We start from the raw sequence: 23,322 nt of genomic DNA on the forward strand, positions 1-23,322 counted from the left end.
AAGATGACAGAGGATAATGACATCATAGTCAATCTAAGTGATAGACCCCTTTCTGATACTGAAAGAACTTTGCTGAATCTGGGACTATCTTTTGTACCCTCACAGGCCTCTGATGATTTTAAAACATACGTTGATATTCAGAAACATCTACGTCTTTTAAGACCTAAGGATCACTTTAAAGGGTCCACTAATGAAGGGACAATATCACCATTTAGATCTAACAGCAAGTTTGATCCGGCCAATAATAATGCAAGCTTAAAAACATATACAAGGCTACTCACAACTGATCTATTATCATCTGACAAGCCCAGATTTCGACATAACCTAAGTCATGGAGAGAAAAAAGCCATTACAGTCCTAGCAAGTGACCCTACGATTGTCATTCGCCCTGCAGATAAGGGCAGTGCGGTAGTCATCATGAATTACTACAAGAATGAAATCCTTGAGCAACTAGCTGACCCACTGGTTTATCGGAAACTGGATAGGAATCCGATTTTGATCTTCCAAAGAACTATTGATGAATTACTAAAGAAGGCACTTCAAGAAAACTTGATTGATGAGCAAATCTATCAATATTTGACAACTGGGACCCCAACGTGTCCAATTTTATACACGTTTCCTAAAATTCACAAATCACTTGAAATTCCACCAGGGCACCCTATCGTATCCGCCAGAAATTCCATTCTATCACCTTTAGCTAAATTTGTAGATTTTTATCTACAACCCTGTGTTATCAGAATGTCTTCCTTTCTAAGGGACTCTTCACAACTCATTGAAGAAATAGTAAATGGACTATACCATCTGGAACCCAACAGTCTCCTTGTAACAGCAGATGTGAACAGTCTGTATACAATTATTCCTCATGAAAGGGGCATTGGGGCAATGCAGAAGGCCCTGCTAAAGACACCGTATGTTGGTCCTCCTATTGATGTACTCCTTAAGTTGGTGAGATGTTGTCCTGAATTTATTTTTTTCAAATTAGAAACCAATTACTATCTGCAAATATCTGGCACGGTGATGTGGTCGAGTATGGCCCCATAATACGCCAATATCTTTATGGAAGATTATGAAGTTAACATCATGAAAATTGCTGAGAGATCACAAATATCTATGTATCGATGTTACATAGATGATATGTTCTTCATTTGGAATGGCACAACCAAAGATCTGGAAGACTGGTTTCAGGAGCTGAATGATCTACAGCATCCAGTCAAATTTAAATTGAAGTACCACACCACATTGATTGAATTTTTGGATCTGTTGATCTATAAGGAAGTGGATCATTTGGCAATGACATTATATGCCAAACCAACTGACCGTAACTGCATTCTATATGTCTCCAGTGCCCATCCCATGAGCTTGGTTAATTCAATTCCTAGGGCTCAGATGCTAAGAACTGTACGTAATAACACTGATCCCCTGAAAAAATTGGCTCAGTTAGAAGATATGGGCCAACGTTTTGTCCAGAGGGGATATTCTAACTCCAGGATGCGAAAACTCTGTCAAGAAATTGAACATTTAACACAAAAGGAAGTTCTATCAGCACAGAAAATGAAGGAAATGAACAGAAATGTGGTGGGTGAAACCAAGGGAATTATCTTCACCACTGAGTATTCTCCAGACAAAAGAAGTTTCACAGAGAATTTGAAAAAACATTTTCGGCGGTGGTCAATACAGATCCAACTCTCCCCTTTGATGAATTTGGTCCACCTATGATTGCCTTCAAAAACAGAATTTATGCTTACCTGATAAATTACTTTCTCCAACGGTGTGTCCGGTCCACGGCGTCATCCTTACTTGTGGGATATTCTCTTCCCCAACAGGAAATGGCAAAGAGTCCCAGCAAAGCTGCTCACATGATCCCTCCTAGGCTCCGCCCACCCCAGTCATTCGACCGACGGACAGGAGGAAATATATATAGGAGAAACCATATGATACCGTGGTGACTGTAGTTAGAGAAAATAATTCATCAGACCTGATTAAAAAACCAGGGCGGGCCGTGGACCGGACACACCGTTGGAGAAAGTAATTTATCAGGTAAGCATAAATTCTGTTTTCTCCAACATTGGTGTGTCCGGTCCACGGCGTCATCCTTACTTGTGGGAACCAATACCAAAGCTTTAGGACACGGATGAAGGGAAGGAGCAAATCAGGTCACCTAAATGGAAGGCACCACGGCTTGCAAAACCTTTCTCCCAAAAATAGCCTCCGAAGAAGCAAAAGTATCAAATTTGTAAAATTTGGCAAAAGTGTGCAGTGAAGACCAAGTCGCTGCCTTACATATCTGGTCAACAGAAGCCTCGTTCTTGAAGGCCCATGTGGAAGCCACAGCCCTAGTGTAGTGAGCTGTGATTCTTTCAGGAGGCTGCCGTCTGGCAGTCTCATAAGCCAATCGGATAATACTTTTAAGCCAAAAGGAAAGAGAGGTAGAAGTCGCTTTTTGACCTCTCCTTTTACCAGAATAAACAACAAACAAGGAAGATGTTTGTCTGAAATCTTTAGTAGCCTCTAAATAGAATTTTAGAGCACGGACTACGTCCAAATTGTGTAACAAACGTTCCTTCTTTGAAACTGGATTCGGACACAAAGAAGGTACAACTATCTCCTGGTTAATATTTTTGTTGGAAACAACTTTCGGAAGAAAACCAGGCTTAGTACGCAAAACCACCTTATCTGCATGGAACACCAGATAGGGCGGAGAACACTGCAGAGCAGATAACTCTGAAACTCTTTTTGCAGAAGAAATTGCAACCAAAAACAAAACTTTCCAAGATAATAACTTAATATCTACGGAATGTAAGGGTTCAAACGGAACCCCTTGAAGAACTGAAAGAACTAGATTTAGACTCCAGGGAGGAGTCAAAGGTCTGTAAACAGGCTTGATCCTAACCAGAGCCTGAACAAATGCTTGAACATCTGGCACAGCTGCCCGTCTTTTGTGAAGTAAAACAGATAAAGCAGAGATCTGTCCCTTCAGAGAACTTGCAGATAATCCTTTCTCCAAACCTTCTTGTAGAAAGGATAGAATCTTAGGAATTTTTGTCTTGTTCCATGGGAATCCTTTAGATTCACACCAACAGATATATTTTTTCCATATTTTATGGTAAATTTTTCTAGTTACAGGCTTTCTAGCCTGAATCAGAGTATCTATTACAGAATCTGAAAACCCACGCTTTGATAAAATCAAGCGTTCAATCTCCAAGCCGTCAGTTGGAGGGAAACCAGATTCGGATGTTCGAATGGACCCTGAACAAGAAGGTCCTGTCTCAAAGGTAGCTTCCATGGTGGAGCCGATGACATATTCACCAGGTCTGCATACCAAGTCCTGCGTGGCCACGCAGGAGCTATCAAGATCACCGAGGCCCTCTCCTGATTGATCCTGGCTACCAGCCTGGGGATGAGAGGAAACGGTGGGAATACATAAGCTAGGTTGAAGGTCCAAGGTGCTACTAGTGCATCTACTAGAGTCGCCTTGGGATCCCTGGATCTGGACCCGTAGCAAGGAACCTTGAAGTTCTGACGAGACGCCATCAGATCCATGTCTGGAATGCCCCATAATTGAGTTATTTGGGGAAAGATTTCCGGATGGAGTTCCCACTCCCCCGGATGGAATGTCTGACGACTCAGAAAATCTGCTTCCCAATTTTCCACTCCTGGGATGTGGATCGCAGACAAGTGGCAGGAGTGATCCTCCGCCCATTGAATTATCTTGGTCACTTCTTTCATCGCCAGGGAACTCCTTGTTCCCCCCTGATGATTGATATATGCAACGGTCGTCATGTTGTCTGACTGAAACCTTATGAATTTGGCCTTTGCTAGTTGAGGCCAAGCTCTGAGAGCATTGAATATCGCTCTCAGTTCCAGAATGTTTATCGGGAGAAGAGACTCTTCCCGAGACCATAGACCCTGAGCTTTCAGGGATTCCCAGACCGCGCCCCAGCCCACTAGGCTGGCGTCGGTCGTGACAATGACCCACTCTGGTCTGCGGAAGCTCATTCCCTGTGACAGATTGTCCAGGGTCAGCCACCAATGGAGTGAATCTCTGGTCTTTTGATCTACTTGAATCGTCGGAGACAAGTCTGTATAATCCCCATTCCACTGTCTGAGCATGCACAGTTGTAATAGTCTTAGATGAATTCGTGCAAAAAGGAACTATGTCCATTGTTGCAACCATCAATCCTATTACTTCCATGCACTGTGCTATGGAAGGACGAGGAACAGAGTGAAGTACTTGACAAGAGCTTAGAAGTTTTGATTTTCTGACCTCTGTCAGAAAAATCCTCATTTCTAAGGAATCTATTATTGTTCCCAAGAAGGGAACTCTTGTTGACGGGGACAGAGAACTTTTTTTCTTTGTTCACCTTCCATCCGTGAGATCTGAGAAAGGCTAGGACGATGTCCGTATGAGCCTTTGCTTTTGACATGGACGACGCTTGAATCAGGATGTCGTCCAAGTAAGGTACTACTGCAATGCCCCTTGGTCTTAGAACCGCTAGAAGGGACCCTAGTACCTTTGTGAAAATCCTTGGAGCAGTGGCTAATCCGAATGGAAGTGCCACAAACTGGTAATGCTTGTCCAGAAAAGCGAACCTTAGGAACTGATGATGTTCCTTGTGGATAGGAATATGTAGGTACGCATCCTTTAAATCCACGGTAGTCATAAATTGATTTTCCTGGATAGTAGGTAGGATCGAATAGTTTCCATTTTGAACGATGGTACCCTGAGAAATTTGTTTAGGATCTTTAGATCCAAAATTGGTCTGAATGTTCCCTCTTTTTTGGGAACTATGAACAGATTGGAATAAAATCCCATTCCTTGTTCTCTTATTGGAACTGGATGTATCACTCCCATCTTTAACAGGTCTTCTACACAATGTAAGAATGCCTGTCTCTTTATTTGGTTTGAAGATAATTGAGACCTGTGGAACCTTCCCCTTGGGGGTAGTTCCTTGAATTCCAGGAGATAACCTTGAGAAACTATTTCTAGCGCCCAAGGATCCTGAACATCTCTTGCCCAAGCCTGAGCAAAGAGAGAAAGTCTGCCCCCCACTAGATCCGGTCCCGGATCGGGGGCTATCCCTTCATGCTGTTTTGGTAGCAGTGGTAGGCTTCTTGGCCTGCTTACCCTTGTTCCAGCCTTGCATTGGTTTCCAGGCTGGTTTGGGTTGTGAAGTATTACCCTCTTGCTTAGAGGATACAGAATTAGAGACTGGTCCGTTTCTGCGAAAGGGATGAAAATTAGGCTTATTTTTAGCCTTAAAAGACCTATCCTGTGGGAGGGCGTGGCCCTTTCCCCCAGTGATGTCTGAAATAATCTCTTTCAAATCAGGTCCAAATAATGTTTTACCTTTGAAAGGAATGTTAAGCAATTTTGTCTTGGAAGACACATCCGCTGACCAAGACTTTAGCCAAAGCGCTCTGCGCGCCACGATAGCAAACCCTGAATTTTTCGCCGCTAATCTAGCTAAATTGCAAAGCGGCATCTAAAACAAAAGAGTTAGCCAATTTAAGTGCTTGAACTCTGTCCATAACCTCCTCATACGAAGATTCTTTACTGAGCGATTTTTCTAGTTCCTCGAACCAGAAACACGGTGCCGTAGTGACAGGAACAATGCATGAAATTGGTTGTAGAAGGTAACCTTGCTGTACAAAAATCTTTTTAAGCAAACCCTCTAATTTCTTATCCATAGGATCTTTGAAAGCACAACTATCTTCGATAGGAATAGTAGTGCGTTTGTTTAGAGTAGAAACCGCCCCCCTCGACCTTGGGGACTGTCTGCCATAAGTCCTTTCTGGGGTCGACTATAGGAAATAATTTCTTAAATATAGGGGGGGGGGAACAAAAGGTATGCCTGGCCTTTCCCACTCTTTATTTACTATGTCCGCCACCCACTTGGGTATAGGAAAAGCGTCGGGGGGCACCGGAACCTCTAGGAACTTGTCCATCTTACATAATTTCTCTGGAATGACCAAATTGTCACAATCATCCAGAGTAGATAACACCTCCTTAAGCAGTGCGCGGAGATGTTCTAATTTAAATTTAAATGTCACAACATCAGGTTCAGCTTGATGAGAAATTTTTCCTGAATCTGAGATATCTCCATCAGACAAAACCTCCCTCATGGCCCCTTGAGATTGGTGTGAGGGTATGTCAGAACAGTTATCATCAGCGTCCTCTTGCTCTTCAGTGTTTAAAACAGAGCAATCGCGCTTTCTCTGATAAGTAGGCATTTTGGATAAAAGATTTGCTATGGAGTTATCCATTACAGCCGTTAATTGTTGCATGGTAATAAGTATTGGCGCACTAGATGTACTAGGGGCCTCCTGTGTGGGCATAACTGGTGTAGACACAGTAGGGGATGATGTAGTATCATGTTTACTCCCCTCATTTGAGGAATCATCTTGGGCAATATCATTATCTGTGGCATTACTGTCCTTACTTTGTTTGGACACTATGGCACAATTATCACATAAATTTAAATGGGGAGACACATTGGCTTTCATACATATAGAACATAGCTTATCTGATGGTACAGACATGTTAAACAGGCTTAAACTTGTCAACAAAGCACAAAAAACGTTTTAAAATAAAACCGTTACTGTCACTTTAAATTTCAAACTGAAAACACTTTATTACTGAATATGTGAAAAAGTATGAAGGAATTGTTCAAAATTCACCAAAATTTCACCACAGTGTCTTAAGGCATTAAAAGTATTGCACACCAAATTTCAGAGCTTTAACCCTTAAATTAACCGAACCGGAGCCGTTTTTACATTTAACCCCTATACAGTCCCAGCTATATGCTTTGCTGAGACCCAACCAAGCCCAGAGGGGAATACGATACCAAATGACGCCTTCTATAAGCTTTTTCAGTGATTCTTAGCTCCTGACACATGCATCTGCATGCCTTGCTCTCCAAAAACAACTGCGCATTAATGGCGCGAAAATGAGGCTCTGTCTATAACTAGGAAGGCCCCCATCTGAAAAAGGCGTCCAACACAGTGCCTGCCGTTTTTATAAACGTTCTCCAAGATTATAATACCAATTATTAGTTAGAATCTGCATAATATGCCTAGTAAAGCAATCGTTTTAGCCCAGAAAAATGTCTACCAGTTTTTAAGCCCTTTTTGAAGCCCTTTATTCTTTTTATGTTTAACTAAGAAAATGGCTTACCGGTCCCCATGAGGGGAAATGACAGCCTTCCAGCATTACATGGTCTTGTTAGAAATATGGCTAGTCATACCTTAAGCAGAAAAGTCTGCTAACTGTTTCCCCCAACTGAAGTTACTTCATCTCAACAGTCCTGTGTGGAAACAGCAATCGATTTTAGTTACTGTCTGCTAAAATCATCTTCCTCTTACAAACAGAAATCTTCATCCTTTTCTGTTTCAGAGTAAATAGTACATACCAGCACTATTTTAAAATAACAAACACTTGATAGAAGAATAAAACTACATTTAAACACCAAAAAACTCTTAACCATCTCCGTGGAGATGTTGCCTGTGCAACGGCAAAGAGAATGACTGGGGTGGGCGGAGCCTAGGAGGGATCATGTGACCAGCTTTGCTGGGACTCTTTGCCATTTCCTGTTGGGGAAGAGAATATCCCACAAGTAAGGATGACGCCGTGGACCGGACACACCAATGTTGGAGAAAAGGGCAGATCATTAAGAGACCAGCTTATGCGAACACTGCTACCAAATTAATTGGATCCAGAGTAAAAGAAAAGGTTGCTTAAGATGCTCAGGTTGCACCACCTGCAATTCAATGATACAGGGACCCCATTTTCGACATCCCCATACAAATCAAATCTTGAACATTAAGTTTTATCTCACATGTACTACCACACATGTGGTGTATCTGCTAAATTGTACTTGTGACTGTTTTTATGTGGGGAAAACGAGTCATACAATACGGACCAGGATGGCAAACCATAGGCATTCAATTCGTGAGGCCATCAAAAAAAAGGAATCCAATCAACCTGTGGCTAAACATTTCATGCAGATGCGACATGCCGTCAGTGATCTCAGATTTATTCTGATTGATCATGTGCCACCGCTCAAGTGGGGAGGTGACGGGAACCAGCGCCTACTCCAAGTGGAATCTAAATGGATCTTCAACTTAAGAACATTACATCCCCATGGCCTGAATTGCCAAATGGATTGCCAATGCTTTTTGTAATTATGGTTATTGTATCGTTCCCTTTATCTAGTTGGGAAATGAATGCTCCATGGGTGGTATAAGATTGATCCTATATTTTTATATGCAGGTTTAATTTACATTTTCATAGTTAATGATGTCTAATCATACTTTGGGCCTGTGTTGTGAGGATCCACTGTATGATCATGACCATTGTAAGTGCCGTTGGTGGAACATATACTTGTGCCAACCCACAAACTGTATATATGGAAATGTGAAGTGGTGAACACATTTGTATATTCAACACATATGATTAATGTATTAATCTGTTGATTCATTTGCAATAATGCCATGATTGTTTGTGAATACTGTGGATTCACCCTACACATATATATATATATGATTCTGATGTGATTTTTAGTTTTTTGTCTTTAGTTACTATGTTGTTTCTTTTTTCAGGACTTGTCCAATCTATATGTATAAGGACATACTTTGATCTACGTTATACCGAGGTTTACACGTGTACAGTGTCATCTATTTTCATTAAGATGATAATCAGCTGCTTTGGTCTCCTCTCCATACATATGGCTGACGATATTCACTGAGGTTGAGCCGATGATTGGTTGGCGAAATCATGGGACAATACATCTGTTACCCTATTTGTCTCTGTATATTTCTTGTTTATATGTATAGGTTGTGTTCAGTTTAACCATTGTCCTATTTATCCTTAGTCAATATTTGTTGTGTATTTGCAATTAGTGATATTCCCCAGCAGATTGCATTCCCTAATATGGTGATTATGTTTGTTTTGGGCTTTTGCCCTCCCTGTTACTCCTGTTTGGCGATCTCACTGATTGCAACTATTATTTTGTAACAGATATGCTGGGACTGTAACGGTTGTTGTTCCCTATCAGCAGTGCCATTGTATCAGTATCTCTGATAAGTTGATTTATTCCCACACATATGATGTATGCCACATTTATAATCAGTGTCTATGATTGGTTGTTGCCATTTGTTGCCCATGGTATTTACATGGGTTTGCGTTTATTCGTAACCCGATCCATCATTTGTGCATATCACTGAGTGGGATATCTTTGTCACTGGATTATGTATATAGGTATGTGTTATAACATGTGTGTATAACTTTGGTTGTTGCTATACATTTACACCCTTGCATGTATCAAGCCTCCCAGTTACTTTATTCCATGTAGGGGGAGTGTCTGATGAAGTCTTCCTCTAAGGGCTGTTTTTGGCCACGCCCACGTTGTCGGCTCTTGACGGTTCTGCTAACTGCAATGGCGACTATATTGTTTGCAGTCCTACTTGTGAGTTTTAACATATATCGTTGTCATTGCCCTCTAGGTGTATATATTATTGTATATTATTGTTATAACCATATAATACTACACGTAATCACAATGTCTATTGTATGATCGCTTTGCTGCTGGTTTATAGCTGGTTAATGGATATTTTTCACTATGTCTATTTTAGTGCACTGTTTCAGCCCCGTAATATATAATATATATTTCCTTTTGCCTTTTTTTATTTTTTATACTTTTATGTCACATTTATTGTAATAATATGTTGTCACTAACACTCTAATAATATATGAGAATATTTGTTTGTTTAAACAACAATATTTGAGTGTAAATATGATGGGTCATATAGCACATGACCTATGTGGGGCTGTCCTACTCTTAGCTGGGGAAGGGGTTAACACTTTATTTAAACACTGCTGTTTGTTCACTTTTTGTTTGGTCTGATGAAGGGGTGATTGATCCCCGAAACTTCACATATTTTTGTGCTGAATAAAGCACCTTTTTCAAAATCCAGTGAGTGCAAACCTCTTCTCTTCTGTATCATAATTTTTTGCCTGCACCCTGGTTGATGATATTTAAGTGGGAGTGCGCTTTCTCTGCTTTATTATATATATATAAAAAAAAAACAGAATTAATGCTTACCTGATAAATTTCTTTCTCTTGTGGTGTATCCAGTCCACAGGTTCATCCTTGTGGGATATTCTCCTTCCCTACAGGAAGTGGCAAAGAGAGCACACAGCAGAGCTGTCCATATAGCTCTTCCTCTAGCTCCACCCCCAGTCATTCGACCGAAGGTTAGGAAGAAAAAGGAGAAACCATAGGGTGCAGTGGTGACTGTAGTTTAAACAAAAAATCTACCTGACTTAATAGCCAGGGCGGGCCGTGGACTGGATACACCACAAGAGAAAGAAATTTATCAGGTAAGCATAAATTCTGTTTTCTCTTGTAAGATGTATCCAGTCCACGGGTTCATCCTTTACTTGTGGGATACCAATACCAAAGCTTTAGGACACGGATGAAGGGAGGGAACAAGACAGGTACCTTAAACGGAAGGCACCACTGCTTGTAAAACCTTTCTCCCAAAAATAGCCTCCGAAGAAGCAAAAGTATCGAATTTGTAAAATTTGGAAAAAGTATGCAGTAAAGACCAAGTCGCTGCCTTACAAATCTGTTCAACAGAAGCCTCATTTTTAAAAGCTCATGTGGAAGCCACTGCTCTGGTAGAATGAGCAGTAATTGTTTCAGGAGGCTGCTGGCCAGCAGTCTCATAGGCCAAACGGATGATGCTTTTCAGCCAAAAGGAAAGAGAGGTAGCGTTCGCCTTCTGACCTCTCCTCTTACCAGAATAGATAACAAACGAAGAAGTTGTTTGTCTGAAATCCTTAGTTGCTTGTAAATAGAACTTTAAAGCACGAACCACATCAAGATTGTGTAACAGACGTTCCTTCTTCGACGAAGGATTAGGACACAGAGAAGGAACAACAATTTCCTGGTTAATATTCTTATTAGACACAACCTTAGGAAGAAAACCGGGTTTGGTACGTAAAACTACCTTATCTGCATGGAACACCAGAAGGTGAATCACACTGTAAAGCAGATAACTCTGAAACTCTTCGAGCAGAAGAGATAGCTACCAAAAACAAAATTTTCCAAGATAAAAGCTTAATATCTATGGAATGTAAAGGTTCAAACGGAACCCCTTGCAGAACTGAAAGAACTAAATTCAGACTCCATGGCGGAGCCACAGGTCTATAAACAGGCTTGATTCTGACTAAAGCCTGACTAAACGTTTGAACGTCTGGTACCTCTGCCAGATGTTTGTGAAAAAGAATAGACAAAGCAGATTTCTGTCCCTTTAAGGAACTAGCTGATAATCCTTTCTCCCATCCATCTTGGAGAAAGGACAAAATCCTGGGAATCCTAACCTTACTCCATGAGTAACCCTTGGATTTGCACCAAAAAATATATTTTTGCCAAATCTTATGGTAGATTTTCCTGGTGACAGGCTTACTAGCCTGAATCAGGGTATCAATAACCACGCTTTGATAGAATTAGGTGTTCAATCTCCAAGCAGTCATATGCAGAGAAATTAGATTTGGATGTTTGAAAGGACCTTGTATTAGAAGGTCCTGCCTCATTGGTAATGTGTCCATGGTGGCACAGATGACATGTCCACTAGGTCTGCATACCAGGTCCTGCGTGGCCACGCAGGCGCTATTAGAATCACCGAAGCCCTCTCCTGCTTGATTCTGGCAACCAGACGCGGGAGGAGAGGAAACGGTGGAAAAACATAGGCCAGATTGAAGGACCAAGGCGCTGCTAGAGCATCTATCAGCACCGCCTGGGGATCCCGGGACCTGGACCCGTAAAGAGGAAGTTTGGCGTTTTGACGGGACGCCATCAGATCCAATTCTGGAGTGCCCCATAGCCGAGTCAGCTCGGCAAATACCTCCGGGTGGAGTTCCCACTCCCCCGGGTGAAAAGTCTGACGACTTAGAAAATCCGCCTCCCAGTTGTCTACTCCTGGGATCTGAATTGCTGAGAGATGGCAAGAGTGATCCTCCGCCCATCTGATTATTTTGGTTACTTCCATCATTGCTAGGGAACTCCTTGTTCCCCCTTGATGATTGACGTAAGCTACAGTCGTGATGTTGTCCGACTGAAATCTGATGAATTTGGCCGCAGCTAGCTGAGGCCATGTCTGAAGCGCGTTGAATATCGCCCTCAGTTCCAGAATGTTTATCGGGAGAAGAGCTTCTTCCTGAGACCATAAGCCCTGAGCTTTCAGGGAGTCCCAGACTGCACCCCAGCCCAACAGACTGGCGTCGGTCGTTACTATGATCCACTCTGGTCTGCGGAAACACATTCCCTGACACAGGTGATCCTGAGACAACCACCAGAGAAGAGACTCTCTGGTCCCCTGGTCCAACTGTATTTGAGGAGAGAAATCTGCATTATCCCCATTCCACTGTTTGAGCATGCACAGTTGCAGTGGTCTGAGGTGTATCCGTGCAAAAGGGACTATGTCCATTTCCGCTACCATTAGTCAGATTGTCTCCATGCACTGAGCTACAGATGGCAGAGGAATGGAATGAAGAGCTCGGCAAGTAGTTAAGAGTTTTAGCTTTCTGACCTCCGTCAGAAATATTTTCATTTCTACCGAGTCTATTAGGGTTCCTAGGAAGGGAACTCTTGTGAGGGGGGAGAGAGAACTCTTTTTGATGTTCACCTTCCACCCGTGAGACCTCAGAAAGGCCACTACAATTTCCGTGTGAGACTTGGCTCTTTGGAAAGTCGACGCCTGAATTAAGATGTCGTCTAGATAAGGCGCCACTGCTATGCCCCGCGGTCTTAGCACCGCCAGGAGGGACCCTAGCACCTTTGTGAAAATTCTGGGAGCAGTGGCCAAACCGAAAGGGAGAGCCACAAACTGATAATGCTTGTCCAGAAAGGCGAACCTGAGAAACTGGTGATGATCTTTGTGGATAGGAATGTGTAGATACGCATCCTTTAGATCCACGGTAGTCATATATTGACCCTCCTGGATCATTGGTAAGATTGTCCGAATGGTCTCCATCTTGAATGATGGGACTCTGAGGAATTTGTTTAGAACGTTTTTTGCAAAGTGTGTTTTTACTTGATTAAAGTGATTTCTAAGCCAGTTTGTCTTACTACTAGTCTGTAAAACATGTCTGACACCAAGGAAAATCCTTGTTCAATGTGTTTAGAAGCCATGGTGGAACCCCCTCTCAGAATGTGTCCCACTTGTACTGATATGTCTATACACTTTAAAGAACATATTGTTGCACTTAAAAATGTGGCCCAAGATGATTCTCAGACAGAAGGTGATGAGGTTAGCCCTCTCCCCAAGTGTCACAACCAGTTACGCCCCCTCAAGCGACGTCTAGCACCTCTAGTGCGTCTAACTCTTTTACCTTGCAAGACTTGGAGGCAGTTATGGATAATACCCTCTCAGTGTTTTTATCTAAACTGCCCGTGTTACCTGCAAAGTCAATATAACTGCGCATCTGAGGCGTGAAATTAGGCCCCTCCCACCTTACTCCGGTGCTGTGAGGCCTAAAGAAACACTCCTAAGTGTTTTAATAATAGCCATGTGGGTAACAACCCCTGAAAGAAACCCAAAGGAACCTTTAAAGTGTCTCAAAAAACGATATTTTTCAATAAAAACCGTTTGCCATTAAGAAGTGTCAACCAGCATAAATTAGCCCTGTTATGTAAGCTAGCAATTCCATACTTAGTCTCTGAATACAGCTTACCCTTCCCTCATGGGGATCTTATCAGTATTTTCTAGCATTATCACAGTCTTGTCTAGAAATAAATGACTGAACATACCTTATTGCAGCCTAACCTGCAAACCGCTCCCCCCAACTGAAGTTTTCTTGTACTCCTCAGTCCTTTGTGGGAACAGCAGTGGATTTTAGTTACAATATGCTAAAATCATCTTCCTCCCTACAGAAATCTTCATCTCCTTTCTGCTAGAGAGTAAATAGTACACACCGGTACCATTTAAAATAACAAACTTTTGCTTGTAGAAAATAAAAACTACAATTCTAACACCACATTCACTTTACCCTTCCGATTGCTTAGAGCCGGCAAAGAGAATGACTGGGGGTGGAGCTAGAGGGGGAGCTATATGGACAGCTCTGCTGTGTGCTCTCTTTGCCACTTCCTATAGGGAAGGAGAATATCCCACAAGTAAAGGATGAACCCGTGGACTGGATACACCTTACAAGAGAAATATATATATATATATATATATATATATATACACATACATACATACACATATACTGTATATATATATATCCAGTACACAGCAGTTTAGCACTCACGATACTATCCTTTTGACCGGGGTATTTCATAGACCTCCAACAAAAGCAGGCACTCACCGGGTAAAAAACTTTATTCCAACAGAGTGCCTGCTTTTGTTGGAGTATATATATTAAAAATAATTCAGGCTATATTAAAGAAATATTTAAAAAGTCAACGTTTCGGGACGTTGAGAGTGGTGGTGGTAGCCACTGCTTTACTTGTATCTAACGATACGAATATGACATATTCTCTTGATAAAGGCCTGACGTAGGGCCGAAACGTTGACTTTTTAAATATTTCTTTAATATAGCCTGAATTATTTTTAAAACCCTGCGAGTGCCCATACCTATGAGACTTGACAGTCCAGTGAAGTTCAAGATTACCTACCATCATGAGTCAGTGGACTTCATTGATTTGAGAATATATAAGGTTGGACATAAACTGGGTACCACTCTCTATTAAATATCCACCGATAGAAATTCCCTTCTTCATGCTACTAGCTGCCATCCTGGAGCCTTATTACAGGCTATTCCGCAAGCCCAATTGACAAGAGTCATTAGGAACAATAGTGACATTCACAACCAATCCCAACAACTGGATGCTATGATCAAGAAATTCTTGGACAGAGGCTATCACCCGAGGGCCATCAGACAGGCAAGGGATAAGAGTATGGAGACAAATCTGATCCAATCGAAGAAAGACGAGCCTAACTTCCCACGCATGACTTTTACTACCAAGTATTCCCCTGATTCAAGATTGATTGGAAGGAACCTACGCCAACACTGGCACATTCTGCAAGGTGATGCCAACCTGCCACTGTCTAATTGGGCTCCACCAAGAGTTGGCTTTAAACGGAATACAAGTCTAAGGGACCTCATAATGAAGACTGATCATTGTTACCAGGATACTACCTTGCTACATTCAAAGAAGATGGGCTGTTACCGCTGTACAGGGTGCACCACCTGCAATTCTATGCTTCCGGGTGCCACGTTTGGACACCCACACAAGAAGAAAAAATGTACCATCAGCCATCGTTTGACCTGCACAACGAAATACGTTGTATACTTGTTGAGTTGCAGCTGTGCCTAGTTTTACGTGGGGAAAAACTCTGATGATGCCCGTACAAGGATGGCTAACCATAGATCAGCCATCAGAGCCGCAATCAAGAATAAGAAAAGTGAACAACCTGTCGCAAGGCATTTTATGGAGGCTGGTCATAATCCAATGGATCTTCGGTCTGTCCTAATCGATCATGTGCCACCTCTTAGACGGGGTGGTGACAGGGATAAAATCCTTCTTCAGATCGAAGCAAGACGGACATACCGCTTGAATACTATACAGCCACATGGGTTGAATTCTATGCTTGACTGGCATTGTTTCCTTTAATGAGCTTGTCTATATGATCTGTTAAGTGAGAGCCCACGAGCCATTCGTCCATCTAATCTTATTCATTATAATGTATGGTATTCCCTCTGGTTTGACTTAATTATGCACACTAATGAACATTCAGTTTGTGCTTTATAATTTATCTCTATGTGAGCCCATAATCTCTCTATCTCATATTTTACCTGTAATGTGGGCTGTCTACTCATTTCCTATGCTACATACCTGATTATATGCGAGGTGTATTTCCTTCTTTGCTGTTGCAATTGCCTCTTGCTAAAATGCTTAAATATTGCTTAAATCTTAAATTGCCCATTGATCGTATGCACTATAGTTTAGTTTTGAGTATTGCATGTAGTTTACAATAGTGCCATCAGCCAATTCCCCCTTGCTGTCTGCAGTGACAGCGTGTGAACTGAGCGGCTGGATCAGCCGTTAGTTGTTTTGATGCATAACTGTGACTACGTGATGACGCACCTTGCGTTCCGCCTATCTGTTACACGCTGCCATTGTGAAGCATTTCTCTGCCTCAATGTATCTATGCCGTTTTTTTCAGGTATTCTTTGTTATCGCTTGCCATTAGAAATAGCGGTTTGGGTGCAGATGCACCAGCCCTGTCTTGATTGTTATTTCGATATATTTGACCAGTTCTACATGTTTATTTACTATCAAGGATGTTAGCTTTTGTTTATCCCGGTCTAGTTTTTAATCCGTAGGCACTATATGTTTGCTTTCACTGTTTTGTTATGCTCTCCTATTAAGGAGAGCAGTGGAGGGTGTTAATTAGGTTGTTTACTGTAGTTCCTATGACAACCACTTGGCGTTTTTTTGTTCTGAACCAGGGGGTGGGGTTTTGTTTCATTGGTGGTTTTTCAGTATAAATGCATGTCCCCGAAACGTCACTAATAAAGGCACGTAATAATATATATATATATATATATATATATATATATATATATATATACACACACATACACACACACATATATATATATATATATATATATATATATACATACACACACTAAAAGAGCAAGTAGCTGTACTATGTTATGTCTTATATACAGTGGATAAGAGGGTTATTTTCAGTTCTCACACATGAATGTGTGTTAAGAAGTCAGTAAAATACCTTGAAATTGAGTGATTTACACATTTAAAAAAATAAATACATATACAAATAAATACATATAATTACATATACAAATAAATACATATAAAAATACATATAATTACATATACAAATAAATACATATAATAACATATAAAAATAAATACGTATAAAAATAAATAGATATAATTACATATAAAAATAAATAGATACAATTACATATAAAAATAAATAGATATAATTACATATAAAGAATAAATACATATAAAGAATAAATAGATATAATTCTCTTGAACACTAAGGGTGATGATCTAGAGCTCTCCGCTCTGGCGAGATTATCTAAGAAATGTGAAATCCTTCAAAGAATTTTAGAAAGGCAAATTTTACCTTGAGAGCCATTTGTCGTGCTATGCAGATTCTGTATGTGAAGAACAGACATCTTACAAAATAATGAGGGAGAGAAAAGAAAAACTGAAGAATGGACAAACATGAACTGGGATATATGAAGAAAGACTGTCGGACAGCGTGACAAGCAGAGGAAATGGGAGAGATGGGAGTTTATACATAAAAAATAAATAAAAAAAAACATACTTACCAGGCAGTTTAAACATCTCTTGTTCTAGCTTTTGGAAACCTGTAAATAAATAAAAATACAGATTATAGTATGAGGAATAAAGTATTGTAATGGGAGGACAATTAAGGTACATGCAAGTCAAAACTAAACTTTCATGCAATAGATAAAGTGTTTCATTTTAAAATACTTTACTTCTATCATCAAATTGACTTTGTATTATGCTATCTTTTGTTGAAAATCATACCTAGGTAGGATCAGGAGAAACAATGTACTACAGGGAGCTAGCTGGTGATTGGTGGCTACACATAAAAAGCCTCTTGTCATTAGCTCACCAGATGTCTTCAGCTAGCTTCCAGAAGCACATTGCTACTCTGGAGCTGACTTTAAACATTTAGATAAAGGGCTATTATAGTAAAAAAAATGTAATGCTCTAATTCATTAGATTGTGTCATTTTAAGACTAGCAACCCTTTAATATGCAGAAACTGCTGCTGGTCCAATCAGCAGCACTAGTCGTCACACAACTGATTTGTGCGAGTAGCTGCAGTCTCTACTCAGCAGCAGTGCTCTGTGGTTCCCGAGTTGTACTTCTACTATATGTGTTTAATTCCCACAAATGGTTCAGCCTTGAAATTACATCACACATTTTTCGACTATAATGGCCCTTTAAGAATTGCAGCACCCTATACAGGTAATTGACATCTATATGTGAATGCTGCTTATGCTTTGCTCAGCCGCCATGTCCGGTTCCGCAGCTCCTGGACCAGTCTTTCCCTGTGGGCCTGTTAATCTAAAAATGTCTGCTCCTGTGAGATTATCTAAAAAGTCTTGTAAGTACCGTATGGTACCTCAAAGAATTTTAGAAACAGAAAGGGAAAGACACATATATTACAATATCATGCTAAAAAAACAAAGATTTTATTTGATTTCTCTCAACGCTGGCGAGTTTTTGACCATCAGGCTCTGTGCATTTAACCGCTTTTGGGCTACATTACAAGTGGAGTGCAAAATATCCCTTTCACAATATTTGCTATCCATTTCGTAATACCAGCGCATGCAAATGTTAAAGCAACCGATATTTACAGGGAACACACAGTTCACCATAGACCGCAACGTAAAGGCACTTTTCTGTGTTTTTTTTTTTTTTCTTTGTTTTTTTAACGCCCCAGAATTGCCACTTTTAACTTTAAAAAAAAACTACAAGAAAAATCATATGAGGTATAGATTAAGAGCAGGTTACTTTTGCCTTAGAATGCGCCTTTAATACACAAAAGCATCTTTATGACAATCCTATAGACGCGAAAGATCCATTCCGAGTCATTTTTTTTTTAGTGAACATTGTTTTGTGTGAGTTTTATTGAATTCGATATGTAATGAGCATTTGTAAAGAAGATCTTTCAGAAATAGGTATGAGCTTGAGATTTATGTGCTGGGATAAGCTATAGCATTTGAATCGGGAGAATATGGTCTGATAATCGTCCCCTGAGAAGCTCATTTAAAAACATACGTATATATAGAGAAACTATCGAACTGAAGACAGAACACAAAAAGCACTTGACATCCACCAGATACGAGGAGACTCAACATAATTGAACGAGAAGACATTGATGCGCAAAAAAAATACTTAAGAAGCCTCTGGCACTTGGAAAAAAAAAAAGACGACACATTTACAGATAATAACGAAGCTTTAGATTAAACACAAGAGATACGCTGGAAGCTGCTGAGATACAGATCCAGGAAGGAAGGAGTTCTCCCTTTTGTATAAACATATGAAGGAGTCGCTACCATCTAATTGGTTTCTGTATCCTCATTCAGCCACAGGTGAGATTTTTATTCATTATAAGTTTCTACAATGAAAAAGCCTAAAGCTCTGGTAGCACGAGGAGTGTTTAAGGGACAGGAAACTCAAAATGTTTATTTGATGATGGAGATAGAGAATACAATTTAAAAAAAAAAAATCTTATTTACTTCTTTTATCAATTTTGCTTAGTTCTCAAGTCATTCTTTTGTGAAGATATCTACATAGGGTAGCGCGCAAAAGCCTGAAGTAGTACAGGACAGGAAATAGTGCTCTCATTCATGTATAACATTGTTGCAAAACTGCTACCATATATTGCGGCAGACATGTGCACTCTCCTGAGCTTACAACATTGCTTTTCAACAAAAGAAAACAAAAGTATGAAGAAAAAAATGATAGAAGTAAATTGGAAAGTGTGCTCTATCTAAATCATGAAAGAAAAAACCCTTAGTGACCGGACCACTTTTCAATTTTTCTTACCGTTTGGGACCAAGGCTATTTTTATATCTCTGCGGTGTTTGTGTTTAGCTATAATTTTTCCTCTTACTCATTTACTGTACCCACACATTAAATACCGTTTTTCTCGCTATTAAATGGACTTTCTAAAGATACCATTATTTTCATCATATCTTATAATTTACTATAAAAAAATTATAAAATATGTGATGAAAAAATTGAAAAAACACACTTTTTCTAACTTTGACCCCCAAAATCTGTGACATATCTACAACCATCAATAAACACCCATGCTAAATAGTTTCTAAATTTTGTCCTGAGTTTAGAAATGCCCAATGTTTACATGTTCTTTGCAAGTTATAGGGCAATAAGTACAAGTAGCACTTTGCTATTTCCAAACCATTTTTTTTCTTCAAAATTAGCAATAGTTACATTGTAACACTGATATCTGTCTGGAATTCCTGAATAACCCTTCACATGTATATATTTTGTTTTAGTAGACAACCCAAAGTATTGATCTACGCCCATTTTGGTATATTTCATGCCACCATTTTACTGCTAAATGCGATCAAATAAAAAAACATAAATTATGCTTACCAGATAATTTCCTTCTGTATAAGGAGAGTCAACGGCATCATTCCTTACTGTTGGGAAATACTGAACCTGGCCACCAGGAGGAGGCAGACACACCCCAGCCAAAGGCTTAAATACCTCTCCCACTTCCCCCATCCCCCAGTCATTCTGACGAGGGAACAAGGAACAGTAGGAGAAATATCAGGGTATAAATGGTACCAGAAGAAAAATATAATTTAGAGGGCTGCCCATCGGAGAACACGGGCAGGGTTTGTGGACTCTCCTTATACAGAAGGAAATGAAATTACCTGGTAAGCATAATTTATGTTTTCCTTCTTAACCCTTTGAGTGCTAAGCACTTTCCCACCTGGGTGCTAAGCTTTTATAATTTTTTTAATTTTTTTTAAATTTTTTGAAAAAAATGTTTTTAACTTTTGTTTTGTTTTTTTCAGATCCCCAACTTACACTGTTGGAAATGTTAGGCGATTTCCTTTCCAACGGTGGGTCTTGGGGATCTGTAGCTGCTTAGATGCCTGAGATACAGGCTTCTAAGCAGCATGCCCCCTGCTCTTATACTTAACATTGTTAAGTATAAATAAAATTGTGCGATGACATCACGTCATTGCACGTGACGTCACCGGCGATGCCTGTCACTATGCAGGCCCGATCGCCGGGGAAGGAGCGGGTGGGAGCCCCCAGATCTCCCTCAAGGTGGGAGACTGCTAGCGACGGCTGAGCCGTCGTTGGCACCAGAGTGGGAAAGTCTGCGACGGCTAAGAGCCGTCGTTAGCACTCAAGGGGTAGGACACTAAACACATTTTTTTCTTATTTAATGATTCAGAGATAGCGCATGCAATTTTAAGCAACTTTCTAATTTACTCCTATTATAAATTTGTCTTCGTTCTCTTGCTATCTTTATTTAAAAAGCAGGAATGTGATGCATTGGAGACGGCCCATTTTTGTTTGAGAACCTGGGTATGCCTGCTTATTGGTGGGTAATTGTCAGCCTCCAAAAAGCAAGCACTATCAATGGTGCTGAACCTAAAATGGGCTGGCTGCTAAGATTTACATTCATGATTTTCAATTAAAGATAGTAAGAGAACGAAGAAAAATTAATAGGAGTAAATTAGGAAGTTGCTTAAAAGTGCATGCTCTATCTAAATCATGAAATAAAAATTGGGTTCAATGTCCCTTTAATATAAGGAGAGTCCACGGCATCATTCTGTGCTGTTGGGAAACTTATACCCAAGCTCTAGAGGACACTGAATGATAACGGGAGGGACAAAAAGAGAGGCGGCCCATAAGCTGAGGGCACCCACAGCCTGCAAAACCTCCCAAAAGCTAAGCGGATAACACTCCTCATCCAAAAAGATAAGGAAGTCGAAGAGACCTTCTGACCCCTTACGCCTTCCCAGAATAGGCAACAAACAAGGAAGAAGTTTGTCTAAAATCCTTAGTAGCCTAAAGATAGAACTAAATTATGAAGCAAACGTTCCTCCAAAGAAGGAGGATTGGGACACAAGGAAAGGAACCACAATCTCTTGATTCAGACACGACCGTAGGCAGAAAACCTAACATAGGCCTAGATTTGGAGTTTGGCGTTAGCTGTGAAAACCAGCGTTAGAGGCTCCTAACGCTGGTTTTAGGCTACCTCCGGTATTTGGAGTCACTCAAAATAGGGTCTAACGCACACTTTTCAGCCGCGACTTTTCCATACCGCAGATCCCCTTACGTCAATTGCGTATCCTATCTTTTCAATGGGATCTTTCTAACTCCGGTATTTAGAGTCGTGTCTGAAGTGAGCGTTAGACATCTAACGACAAAACTCCAGCCGCAGGAAAAAAGTCAGTAGTTAAGAGCTTTCTGTGCTAACGCCGGTTTATAAAGCTCTTAACTACTGTGCTCTAAAGTACACTAACACCCATAAAACTACCTATGTACCCCTAAACCGAGGCCCCCCCACATCGCCGCCACTCGATTAAATTTTTTTTAACCTCTAATCTGCCGACCGCCACCTACGTTATACTTATGTACCCCAAATCTGCTGCCCCTAACACCGCCCAACCCCTGTATTATATTTATTAACCCCTAACCTGCCCCCCCACAACGTCGCCTCCACCTACCTACACTTATTAACCCCTAATCTGCCGACCGGAGCTCACCGCTATTCTAATAAATGTATTAACCCCTAAAGCTAAGTCTAACCCTAACACTAACACCCCCCTAAATTAAATATAATTTTAATCTAACGAAATTAATTAACTCTTATTAAATAAATTATTCCTATTTAAAGATAAATACTTACCTGTAAATAAACCCTAATATAGCTACAATATAAATTATAATTATATTATAGCTATTTTAGGATTTATATTTATTTTACAGGTAACTTTGTATTTATTTTAACCAGGTACAATAGCTATTAAATAGTTAAGAACTATTTAATAGCTAAAATAGTTAAAATAATTACAAAATCCAATCAGCCAATCAGATTGAGCTCGCATTCTATTGGCTGATCGGAACAGCCAATAGAATGCGAGCTCAATCTGATTGGCTGATTGGATCAGCCAATCGGATTGAACTTGATTCTGATTGGCTGATTCCATCAGCCAATCAGAATATTCCTACCTTAATTCCGATTGGCTGATAGAATCCTATCAGCCAATCGGAATTCGAGGACGCCATCTTGGATGACGTCCCTTAAAGGAACCGTCATTTGGCTAGTAGGCGTCGGGAGAAGAGGATGTTCCGCGTCGGAGGTCTGCAAGATGGATCCGGAAGAAAGAAGATTGAAGATGCCGTTGATAGAAGACCTTCATCCGGATCATGGACCTCTTCAGCTCCCGCTTGGATGAAGACTTCATCCGGATCATGGACCTCTTCAGCTCCCGCTTGGATGAAGACTTCAGCCGGATCATGGACCTCTTCAGCCCCCCGCTTGGGCTTGGATCAGGACATCGGACGGAGCTCTTCAGGACGGATCGGTGAACCTGGTATGGTGAAGATAAGGTAGGAAGATCTTCAGGGGCTTAGTGTTAGGTTTATTTAAGGGGGGTTTGGGTTAGATTAGGGGTATGTGGGTGGTGGGTTGTAATGTTGGGGGGGGTATTGTATGTTTTTTTTTTTACAGGCAAAAGAGC

At 40.6% G+C, this 23,322-nt stretch overlaps 1 protein-coding gene across 1 annotated transcript in view; it reads right to left on the bottom strand.

Annotated features, from left to right (window-relative positions):
- The window catches only part of CHRM4 (cholinergic receptor muscarinic 4), a 163,793-nt gene that overhangs the window by 87,550 nt on the left and 52,921 nt on the right, over positions 1-23,322 (bottom strand). Inside the window, exon 2 of the mRNA XM_053688897.1 lies at positions 17,378-17,416. Coding sequence (XP_053544872.1) covers positions 17,378-17,416 — 39 coding nt within the window. The remainder of the gene's footprint in view (positions 1-17,377; positions 17,417-23,322) is intronic.

This window comes from Bombina bombina, chromosome 7, assembly GCF_027579735.1.
Source record: "Bombina bombina isolate aBomBom1 chromosome 7, aBomBom1.pri, whole genome shotgun sequence".
Taxonomy (NCBI): Eukaryota; Metazoa; Chordata; class Amphibia; order Anura; family Bombinatoridae; genus Bombina; species Bombina bombina.